The following is a 12,020-nucleotide window of genomic DNA, read 5'->3' as shown; positions in this document are numbered from 1 at the left end:
CTGGAGTTCAGAAGAATGAGAGGGGACCCCATAGAAACGTTTAAAATTCTGACGGGGTTAGACAGGTTAGATGCAGGAAGAATGTTCCCAATGTTGGGGAAGTCCAGAACCAGGGGTCACAGTCTAAGGATAAGGGGTAAGCCATTTAGGACCGAGATGAGGAGGAATTTCTTCACCCAGAGAGTGGTGAACCTGTGGAATTCTCTACCACAGAAAGTTGTTGAGGCCAATTCACTAAATATATTCAAAAAGGAGTTAGATGAAGTCCTTACTACTAGGGGAATCAAGGGGTATGGTGAGAAAGCAGGAATGGGGTACTGAAGTTGCATGTTCAGCCATGAACTCATTGAATGGCCTACTCCTGCACCTATTTTCTATGTTTCTATGTTTCTATGTTTCCCTCTATTCAGGTAATGGTGTTTGTTTTGAACTTGGCAGGAAAAAGGGCGTCGTCATCAACATCTCTTCAGAAGCTGGGACTCACCCACATCCGCTACTCACCATGTATTCAGCTACCAAGGTATTTTCTTGTTATTTAACTGGCTCAGTGGATAGCGCTCTCGCTCTCAGAAGGTTGCAGGTTCGAGCCACGTTCCACGAGACTTGGGCACGTAATATAGGCCGACGCTCCAGTGCACTATTGAGAGTGCTGCATTGTCGGGAGGTGCTGCCCTTTGGATAAAATGTTAAACCGAGGCCTGACTATTGCAGTGGCTCAACAGATGTTCCCCAGATTAGGGCATGTGCAGTAAACAAATGATTTCTGCTCATTTCCGTTAAGGGTAGAAATCACATACTGACGTGGAATCATACAACGCAGGAGGAGTCTATTCTGCCCATCGAGCCTGTGCCGGCTCTTTGAAAGAGCTATCCAATTAGTCCCACTCCCCTGCTTTCTCCATAACACCACAAATCTTTCCCCTTAAAGTATTGAACCGATTCCTTTTCAAAAGTTACTATTGAATCTGCTCCCACCGCCCTTTCAGGCAGCGCGTTCCCGATCACAACAACTCGCTGCGTAAAAACATTCTCCCCATCTCCCCCTCTGGTTCCATCGCCGATTATCGTCAATCTGTGTCCCTCTGGTTACCGACCCTCCTGCCCCCGGGAACAGTGTCTCCTTATTTACGGTCATGATTTTGAACACCTCTATTAAATCTCGCCTTATCCTTCCCTGCTCTAAGGAGAACAATCCCAACTTCTCCAGTCTATCCACCTCACTGAAGTCCCTCATCCCTGGACCCATTCTGCTAAATCTCCTCGGCACCCTCTCTAAGGCCTTGACATCCTTCCTGTGGTGGCCCAGCTTGGCCAGCTGCGCACTCACCATGATTTATAAAGGTTTAGCATAATTTGAATGTTTTAAGTAATGGGCAAAGGGGGCTGCAGGATCAGGGTGGTTCTTTTGATGACTGTGCTCTTCACTCTGGGCCCTTCTTCCCCCACAGGTCTTTGTTGATTTCTTTTCTCGAGCACTGAACGCAGAGTACAAGCCAAGGGGCATTATTGTACAGGTATGGCAAAACACATTACTTTTTTATTCTCCTTCCTGCTGACTGAAAACACTCAAGATAAGATGAGAATTGTAGAATGGACGTGGCAGCTGTGGGCGTGACTAGGATTGTTGGATGACCAAAGCATGTGAGGTGGGCTAATCTCATTCTTTGCCCAGTCTTGGTTGATGTGGCATTGTGGTGTTTCATCCCACGTAGTTTCGAGGTGTTGGCCTTGGCTCAATGGCAGCACTCTCGCCTCTCAGTCAGAAGGTTGTGGTTTCAACAACATCAATAACATCTTGTATTTATATAGCGCCTTTCACATAAGACCATGTATAAGGGCTGCTGCTGTTCCCGGCATTTTTCCTGCAGCTGTCGTGCTGCAAAAATCATGTCAGTTGTGCTCCGTGACTGTGACTCCGGGAGGAGCTCCTCGGCCACGGGAAGAAGACGATTGAGGAGGACTCTAGTGACGACTTTCCCAGTGGCTGATAGCAGGGAGATTTCTCTGTAGTTGCCGCAGTCGGACTTGTCCCCTTTTTTAAACATTGGTTACGATTACTGCATCTCTGAGATCTCCCGGCATGCTCTCCTTCCTCCAGATGAGAGAGTTGAGGTCGTGTATTCTCGCCAGTGCCTCTCCGCCATATTTCAGTGCCTCAGCAGGCTAACATCCCCAGCATCGAAACACTGACCACACTCGACCAGCTCCGCTGGGCAGGGCCACATTGTCCGCATGCCAGACACGAGACTCCCAAAGCAAGCGCTCTACTCGGAACTCCTTCACGGCAAACGAGCCAAAGGTGGACAGAGGAAATGTTACAAGGACACCCTCAAAACCTCCCTGATCAAGTGCAACATTCCCACTGAAACCTGGGAGTCCCTGGCCCAAAACCGCCCTAAGTGGAGGAAGTGCATCCGGGAGGGCGCTGAGCACCTCGAGTCTCGTCGCCGAGAGCGTGCAGAAACCAAGCGCAGGCAGCGGAAGGAGCGTGCGGCAAACCAGTCCCACCCTCCCCTTCCCTCAACCACTGTCTGTCCCACCTGTGACAGGGACTGTGGCTCTCGTATTGGACTGTTCAGCCATCACAGAACTCACTTCAGGAGTGGAAGCAAGTCTTCCTGGATTCCGAGGGACTGCCTATGATGATGATGATGATGATGAACATTGTAAACTGTCCCAAGGCACATCACAGGATTGCTAAAAGACAAAACAAATAACGTCGACACTGAGCCACGTAAGAAATTAAGGCAGATGACCAAAAGCTTGGTGTGGAGCATAAACGCCGGCACAGACCTGTTGTGCCGAATGACCTGTCTCTGTGCTGTATGTTCTATGTACAAAGTCTGAGCAGGTGCTTGTGGCTCTGAATCCCAAGCACAAACTTACATTGATCGACAGTCACACTCAGGATCCTTGAGAATGGCTAATCTGAGAGAGAGATAGGCTCCAAATGTACAGGAGGGCGAGTTATTCTGAGGCAAAGGCATGCTAATCATCCCGTATCCGATCTTGGGAGTCCTTGTTGGTAGCTTGGCTCAGCTGATAGCACTTTCACTTCCTGAGTCAGAAGGTTGTGCCTTGAAGTCCCATTTCTGATTTGATCACTTTGGTGCAGTGTTGAGGAAAGCTGCAATATTAGATGTACCGTCTTTCAGATGAGATGTTAAACTGAGGGCACGTCTGCCTGCTCAGGTGGGCACTATTTGAAGAGGGGCAGGGAGTTTTCTGGATGTCCTGGCCAACAGTTCTCCCTCGACCAAGTCCCGCTCACCCATCACCCCCTGTGCTCGCTGCCCCGTGTCCTAACTCGCACCGAGTCCCACTCACCCATCACCCCCTGTGCTCGCTGCCCCGTGTCCTAACTCGCACCGAGTCCCGCTCACCCATCACCCCCTGTGTTCGCTGCCCCGTGTCCTAACTCGCACCTAGTCCCGCTCACCCATCACCCACTGTGCTCGCTGCCCCGTGTCCTAACTCGCACCTAGTCCCGCTCACCCATCACCCCCTGTGCTCGCTGCCCCGTGTCCCAACTCGCACCGAGTCCCACTCACCCATCACCCCCTGTGTTCACTGCCCCGTGTCCTAACTCGCACCGAGTCCCGCTCACCCATCACCCCCTGTGCTCGCTGCCCCGTGTCCTAACTCGCACCGAGTCCCACTCACCCATCACCCCCTGTGCTCACTGCCCCGTGTCCTAACTCACACCCAGTCCCGCTCACCCATCACCCCCTGTGCTCGCTTCCCCGTGTCCTAACTCGCACCCAGTCCCGCTCACCCATCACCCCCTGTGATCGCTGCCCCGTGTCCTAACTCGCACCGAGTCCCGCTTACCCATCACCCCCTGTGCTCGCTGCCCCGTGTCCTAACTCGCACCCAGTCCCACTCACCCATCACCCCCTGTGCTCACTGCCCCGTGTCCTAACTTGCACCCAGTCCCGCTCACCCATCACCCCATATGCTCGCTGCTCCCGTGTCCTAACTTGCACCGAGTCCCGCTCACCCATCACCCCCTGTGCTCGCTGACCTACATTGGCTTCCGGTTAAGCAACGCCTCGATTTCAAAATTCTCATCTTTGTTTTCAAATCCCTCCATGGCCCTCGCCCCTCCCTATCTCTGTAATCTCCTCCAGCCCCACAACCCCCGAGATATCTGCGCTCCTTTAATTCAGCCCTCTTGAGCATTCCTGATTATAATCGCTCCACCATTGGTGGCCGTGCCTTCTGTTGCCTGGGTCCTAATCTCTGGAACTCCCTCCCTAAACCTCTCCACCTCTCTTTCCTCTTTCAAGACGCTCCTTAAAACATACCTCTTTGACCAAACTTTTGGTCATCTGCCCTAATTTCTACTTATGCGGCTCAGTGTCAAATTTTTTATCTCATAGTACTCCTGTGAAGGGCCTTGGGTCATTTCACTACGTTAAAGGTGCTATATAAATACACGTTGTTGGTGACTAATACCATCGCAAACTGATCTAATTGGCTGTATGTGGGACTTGGCTATGCTGTGTTTGCTTATGTAACAACGATTACACTTCAAAAGTAATTAATTAGTGCTGGGGAATGCCCCGAGGATGTAAGACATGATACAGGTTTCCCTTCTTTCTCATCCAGTCCGTGCTGTGTTTAATGGACGGTCCAGGTGGAGCCCTGCGCTGAATCTAACTCACATCACACCCAACCTGAAAATACTGGCTGCTAAAAGTACAAGATATCTCTAATCTTGACTTGGATATCAACAACTTTCATTTATACAGCGCCTTTAACATAGTAAAACCTCCAAGGGTACTTAACAGCAGTGCTATCAGATAAAAATTGGACACTGATCCCCATCGGGAAATATTAGCTCAGGAGCATTATCAAACAAAATTTGACCTCGAGCTACACAGAGATATTAGGGCAGGTGCCAAAAAGCTTGGTCAAAGAGATAGGTTTTAAGGAACATTTTAAAGGAGGAGAGGTTTAGGGAGGGAATTCCAGAGCTTAGGGCCCAGGCAGCTGATGGTACGGCCGCCAATATGGAGTGATGGAAATCTGGGGGATGGGCAAGAGACCTTAATTGGAGGAGCGCAGAGATCTCTGGGCATAGTGGGGTGTTGTGGGACTGGAGGAGATTACTTAGAAAAGGGAGGGGACAGGCCATGGAGGGATCTGAAAACAAGGATGAGAATTTTGAAATCGAGGCGTTGCTTAACTGGGAGCCATTGCAGTTCAGCGAGCACAGGGGGTGATGGGTGAGCGGGACTCAGTGCGAGTTAGTATACGGATAGCCAAGTTTTGGATGAGCTCAAGTTTATAGAGGGTGTAAGACACGAGGTTGACCAAGAGATCACTGGAATAGTTGGATATTTAACATCTTTCCTGCCACCTCAAACAATAAGAGAAATATTGTGTAAATAAGAAAAGTACGCAACATAGCTGAGATGGATGTTGTTTTTTAGTGCGTGATGCCTCTTTTGGTTTCCACCAACTTGACATCCAATATGGAAACCAATATGTTTGTGAAGCAAGCAGATGACTATGCCCGAGAAGCTCTGAACACGGTCGGGATAAGAGAGCGGACAAATGGCTGCTTGTCCCATGCCTTGCAGGTAAGCGCTAAAGTTACAAAGACGATGGGTGTGTAACGGCACCTCCAGCCATGGAGTTGAGCCCTGCATCTTGCGTGGTTATCTGGGTCAGGAGTTGAGATGCTGTAGCAACACTGAGTGAGATAGGCGGGGTGGGGGAAAGAGGGGAGAAATAAAACAGAAAATGTCTCTCCTCCTGATTGCGATCCGGTGACTCCTGATGGAAGGTCGACACCAACTGAGCACAGGGTTAGACCTTGCGATGATGCCTGCCACGGTCGACTATGCCGGCACCATTCAATGTCTGGACTCGCATGTGAAGGACCATTTTGGGGGTGCAGTACCCTGACACAGCTGGAGGCAGTGAGAAAATGGGGGAGGGGGTTGCACAAGAGACTGTCGCACGATAGCACAGCACTCTGGAGCCCCACTACTATAGGGTGGGCTGGTAATCCTCCATGCACATCGCTATCCACCGTGGCAGGTGACAAGTGAAGGCCATGCATTTCCTAATCTTGGACAGGAAAGCAATTGGGAAACTAAAATGAGTCTCGTGCTGGTGGAAGATGGTGGATGTTGTAACGTATTTGCTTCATGGGTTCTTTGCTTAAGAATTCATAGCAAGACATTGCCATTAGGAACTAGTTGAGTTATTTGCAAAGGTTTAACAATCACACTACACATTACCAGGCTCAGAATCATCCCCTGAACCCAACTGGCTGGGGTTTTATTGAGTCGTGTGAATATTACGTGATTGGCTAAGCCCCTCCCAACTCAACAGTTCTGCCAACCTGTGAGCATACCCACCCACACGGTGCATACGTGACAGGTGGGGTGGGGGCCGTAGACCAGCCAGAATCCTGCTATCCAGCCACCCTAGCTGAGAGCGGGAATCTGTGGATTGGGCTTGGCTGTGTTACCTCCACCCTCCCCACCCCACACACCTCCCCCAGCGGTGGAATAGCCTGGGAGCCAAGCTGTTTAGGCTCACACAATAAGAATAGGGCATGGGGGAAGTAGCGGAGGGTGACCAGTGCCTGACAAGCTGTACTCCAGGGAGTATCACAGTATCAGCGACACTAGCTGAGCCAGCCAAGGAGCTCCGCACTCCAGCCCTTTCACTGCAAGGTGATCAGCAGTTTCCCCAAGGAACAGAAAATGTTGTATCATGCAGGCCATCAAGTCCAGAGATTTTCAAAAGGCATTCGATAAGGAGCCACATGAAAGGTTGTTACACAAGATAAGGGCTCATGGGGTTGTGAGTAATGTATTAGCTTAATTGCTTAAAGGACAGATAACAGAGTCGGGATAAATGGATTATTTTCAGGTTGACAGGCTGTAAGTAGTGGGGTGCCACAGGGATCAGTACTGGAGCCTCAGCTATTTACAATCTATATTAATGACTGAAGTGAAGGGACCGAGTGCAATGGATCCAAGTTTGCTAATGATACAAAGCTAAGTGGGACAGTAAGCTGTGAGGAGGTCGCAAAGAATCTGCAAAGGGATATAGACAGGTTAAACGAGTGGGCAATAAGGTGGCAGATGGAGTATAATGTGGAGAAATGTGAATTTATTCACTTTGGTAGGAAGAATAGAAAAACTACTTTTTAAATAGTCAGACACTTAAATATTGGTGTTCAAAGGCACCTGGGTGTCCTTGTACATGAAACACAGAAAGTTAACATGTAGGTAGGCAAATGGTATGTTGGCCTTTATTACAAGGGGGTTGGTTTACAAGAGAAAGGAAGTCTTATTAGAATTGTGCAGGGCTTTGGTGAGACCACACCTGGAGTACTGTGTACAGTTTTGGTCTCCTTATCTAAGGAAGGATATGCTTGCCTGAGAGGCAGTGCAACGAAGGTTTACTAGATTGATTCCTGGGATGAGAGAGTTAGAATCATAGAATCATAGAAATTTACAGCACGGAAGAAGGCCATTTCGGCCCATCGAGTCTGCGCCGGCCGGCAGCATAAACCCACTTTCTAGCTCTTTGTCCTGAGCCCTATAGATTATGGCACTTTAAGTGCACATCCAAGTATTTTTAAAATGTGGTGAGGGTTTCTGCCTCTACCACCCTTTCAGGCAATGAGTTCCAGACCCCCACTGCCCTCTGGGTGAAGAAACTTCCCCTCATATCTCCTCTAAATCTCCCCTAATTACTTTAAATCTATGTCCCCTGGTTGGTGAACCCTCTGCCAAGGAAAACAGGTCCTTCCTATCCACGCTATCCAGGCCCCTCATAATTTTATACACATCAATCAGGTCTCCTCTAAGCCTCCTCTGTTCCAAAGAAAACAGACCCAGCATCTCCAATCTTTCCTCATAGCCAAAATTCTCCAGTCCAGGCAACATTCTGGTAAATCTCCTCTGCACCCTTTCCAGTGCAATCACATCTTTCCTGTAATGTGGTGACCAGAACTGCACGCAGTGCTCCATCTGCGGCCCAACCAGTGTTTTATACAGTTCAAGCATGACCTCCTTGCTCTTGTATTCCATGTCGTGACTAATAAAGGCAAGTATTCCGTATGCCTTCTTAACCACCTTATCTATCTGGCCTGCTACCTTTAGGGATCTGTGGACCTGCCCTCCCAGGTCCCTTTGTACCTCTACAATTTTTCAGTGTTCTAAAAAGGGAGAGAGAACAGCCAGTTGTCGTGGTGCACATTGGTACCAACGACATAGGTAAAAAAAGGGATGAGGTCCTACGAAACAAATTTAAGGAGCGAGGAGGTAAATTAAAAAGTAGGACCTCAAAAGTAGTAATCTCGGGATTGCTACCAGTGCCACGTGATAGTCAGAGTAGGAATCGCAGGATAGCACAGATGAATACGTGGCTTGAGCAGTGGTGCAGCAGGGAGGGATTCAAATTCCTGGGGCATTGGAACCGGTTCTGGGGGAGGTGGGACCAGTACAAACCGGACGGTCTGCACCTGGGCAGGACCGGAACCAATGTCCTAGGGGGAGTGTTTGCTAGTACTGTTGGGGAGGAGTTAAACTAATATGGCAGGGGGATGGGAACCAATGGAGGGAGACAGAGGGAAACAAAAAGGAGATAAAAGCAAAAAACAGAAAGGAGATGAGAAAAAATGGAGGGCAGAGAAACCCAAGGCAAAGAACAAAAAGGGCCACTGTACAACAAAATTCTAAAAGGACAAAGGGTGTTAAAAAAACAAGCCTGAAGGCTTTGTGTCTTAATGAAAGGAGTATCCATAATAAGGTGCATGAATTAACTGTGCAAATAGATGTTAACAAATATGATGTGATTGGGATTACGGAGACATGGCTCCAGGATGATCAGGGCTGGGAACTCAACATCCAGGGGTATTCAACATTCAGGAAGGATAGAATAAAAGGAAAAGGAGGTGGGGTAGCATTGCTGGTTAAAGAGGAGATTAATACAATAATTAGGAATGAGATTAACTTGAATGATGTGGAATCTATATGGGTAGAGCTGCAGAACACCAAAGGGCAAAAAACGTTAGTGGGAGTTGTGTACAGACCTCCAAACAGTAGTAGTGATGTTGGGGAGGGCATCAAACAGGAAATTATGGGTGCATGCAATAAGGGTGCAGCAGTTATAATGGGTGACTTTAATATGCACATAGATTGGGCTAACCAAACTGGAAGCAATACGGTGGAAGAGGATTTCCTGGAGTGCATAAGGGATGGTTTTCTAGACCAATATGTCGAGGAGCCAACTAGGGGAGAGGCCATCTTAGACTGGGTGTTGTGTAATGAGAGAGGATTAATTAGCAATCTCGTTGTGCGAGGCCCCTTGGGGAAGAGTGACCATAATATGGTGGAATTCTGCATTAGGATGGAGAATGAAACAGTTAATTCAGAGACCATGGTCCAGAACTTAAAGAAGGGTAACTTTGAAGGTATGAGGCGTGAATTGGCTAGGATAGATTGGCGAATGATACTTAAGGGGTTGACTGTGGATGGGCAATGGCAGACATTTAGAGACCGCATGGATGAATTACAACAATTGTACATTCCTGTCTGGCGTAAAAATAAAAAAGGGAAGGTGGCTCAACCGTGGCTATCAAGGGAAATCAGGGATAGTATTAAAGCCAAGGAAGTGGCATACAAATTGGCCAGAAATAGCAGCGAACCCGGGGACTGGGAGAAATTTAGAACTCAGCAAAGGAGGACAAAGGGTTTGATTAGGACAGGGAAAATGGAGTAGGAGAAGAAGCTTGCAGGGAATTTTAAGACGGATTGCAAAAGTTTCTGCAGATATGTAAAGAGAAAAAGGTTAGTCAAGACAAATGTAGGTCCCCTGCAGTCAGAATCAGGGGAAGTCATAACGGGGAACAAAGAAATGGCGGAGCAATTGAACAAGTACTTTGGTTCGGTATTCACTAAGGAGGACACTAACAACATTCCGGATATAAGAAGGGTCAGAGGGTCTAGTAAGGAGGAGGAACTGAGGAAAATCCTTATTAGTCGGGAAATTGTGTTGGGGAAATTGATGGGATTGAAGGCCGATAAATCTCCAGGGCCTGATGGACTGCATCCCAGAGTACTTAAGGAGGTGGCCTTGGAAATAGCGGATGCATTGACAGTCATTTTCCAACATTCCATTGACTCTGGATCAGTTCCTATCGAGTGGAGGGTAGCCAATGTAACCCCACTTTTTAAAAAGGGAGGAAGAGAGAAAACAGGGAATTATAGACCGGTCAGCCTGACATCGGTAGTGGGTAAGATGATGGAATCAATTATTAAGGATGTCATAGCAGCGCATTTGGAAAGAGGTGACATGATAGGTCCAAGTCAGCATGGATTTGTGAAAGGGAAGTCATGCTTGACAAATCTTCTGGAATTTTTTGAGGATGTTTCCAGTAGAGTGGACAAGGGAGAACCATTTGATGTGGTATATTTGGACTTTCAGAAGGCTTTCGACAAGGTTCCACACAAGAGATTAATGTGCAAAGTTAAAGCACATGGGATTGGGGGTAGTTGCTGACATGGATTGAGAAATGGTTGTCAGACAGGAAGCAAAGAGTAGGAGTAAATGGGTACTTTTCAGAATGGCAGGCGGTGACTAGTGGGATACCGCAAGGTTCTGTGCTGGGGCCCCAGCTGTTTACACTGTACATTAATGATTTAGACGAGGGGATTAAATGTAGTATCTCCAAATTTGCGGATGACACTAAGTTAGGTGACAGTGTGAGCTGCGAGTAGGATGCTATGAGGCTGCAGAGCGACTTGGATAGGTTAGGTGAGTGGGCAAATGCATGGCAGATGAAGTATAATGTGGATAAATGTGAGGTTGTCCACTTTGGTGGTAAAAACAGAGAGACAGACTATTATCTGAATGGTGACAGATTAGGAAAAGGGGAGGTGCAACGAGACCTGGGTGTCATGGTACATCAGTCATTGAAGGTTGGCATGCAGGTACAGCAGGCGGTTAAGAAAGCAAATGGCATGTTGGCCTTCATAGCGAGGGGATTTGAGTACAGGGGCAGGGAGGTGTTGCTACAGTTGTACAGGGCCTTGGTGAGGCCACACCTGGAGTATTGTGTACAGTTTTGGTCTCCTAACTTGAGGAAGGACATTCTTGTTATTGAGGGAGTACAGCGAAGGTTCACCAGACTGATTCCCGGGATGGCGGGACTGACCTATCAAGAAAGACTGAATCAACTGGGCTTGTATTCACTGGAGTTCAGAAGAATGAGAGGGGACCTTATAGAAACATTTAAAATTCTGATGGGTTTAGACAGGTTAGATGCAGGAAGAATGTTCACAATGTTGGGGAAGTCCAGAACCAGGGGTCACAGTCTAAGGATAAGGGGTAAGCCATTTAGGACCGAGATGAGGAAAAACTTCCTCACCCAGAGAGTGGTGAACCTGTGGAATTCTCGACCACAGAAAGTTGTTGAGGCCAATTTACTAAATATATTTAAAAAGGAGTTAGATGTAGTCCTTACTACTAAGGGGATCAAGGGGTATGGTAAGAAAGCAGGAATGGGGTACTGAAGTTGCATGTTCAGCCATGAACTCATTGAATGGCGGTGCAGGCTAGAAGGGCCGAATGGCCTACACCTGCACCTATTTTCTATGTTTCTATGTTTCTACCAGATAATTTGTATTCCCTTGCCTTGTTAGACCTCCCCAAATGCATTACCTCACACTTATCCGGATTGAATTCTATTTTTATAGAGATGTTATATTACAGGTCAAATAAAATATTACCACGTTGATTATTCAGCCCACCTGACCAGTTCATTGATATCTTCCTGCAGTCCGCAGCTTTCTTCTTCATTATCAACCACACAGCCTATTTTAGTGTCATCTGTAAACTTTTTAATCATACCCCCAACATTCAAGTCCAAGTCATTGATATATACCTCAAAAAGCAAGGGACCCAGCACTGAGCCCTGCAGAACCTCACTGGATACAGCCTTCCAGTCACAAAAACATCCATCAACTATTACCCTTTGCTTCCTA

At 47.8% G+C, this 12,020-nt stretch overlaps 1 protein-coding gene across 1 annotated transcript in view; it reads left to right on the top strand.

Moving 5' to 3' along the window:
• LOC139232717 (very-long-chain 3-oxoacyl-CoA reductase-like) overlaps positions 1-12,020 on the top strand; it is a 42,384-nt gene that overhangs the window by 21,923 nt on the left and 8,441 nt on the right. The window contains exons 8-10 of the mRNA XM_070863214.1: positions 439-520; positions 1,449-1,514; positions 5,439-5,588. Coding sequence (XP_070719315.1) covers positions 439-520; positions 1,449-1,514; positions 5,439-5,588 — 298 coding nt within the window. The remainder of the gene's footprint in view (positions 1-438; positions 521-1,448; positions 1,515-5,438; positions 5,589-12,020) is intronic.

This window comes from Pristiophorus japonicus, chromosome 20 (genome assembly GCF_044704955.1).
Source record: "Pristiophorus japonicus isolate sPriJap1 chromosome 20, sPriJap1.hap1, whole genome shotgun sequence".
Classification (NCBI taxonomy): domain Eukaryota; kingdom Metazoa; phylum Chordata; class Chondrichthyes; family Pristiophoridae; genus Pristiophorus; species Pristiophorus japonicus.
This window is presented reverse-complemented; position numbering and strand designations above follow the sequence as displayed.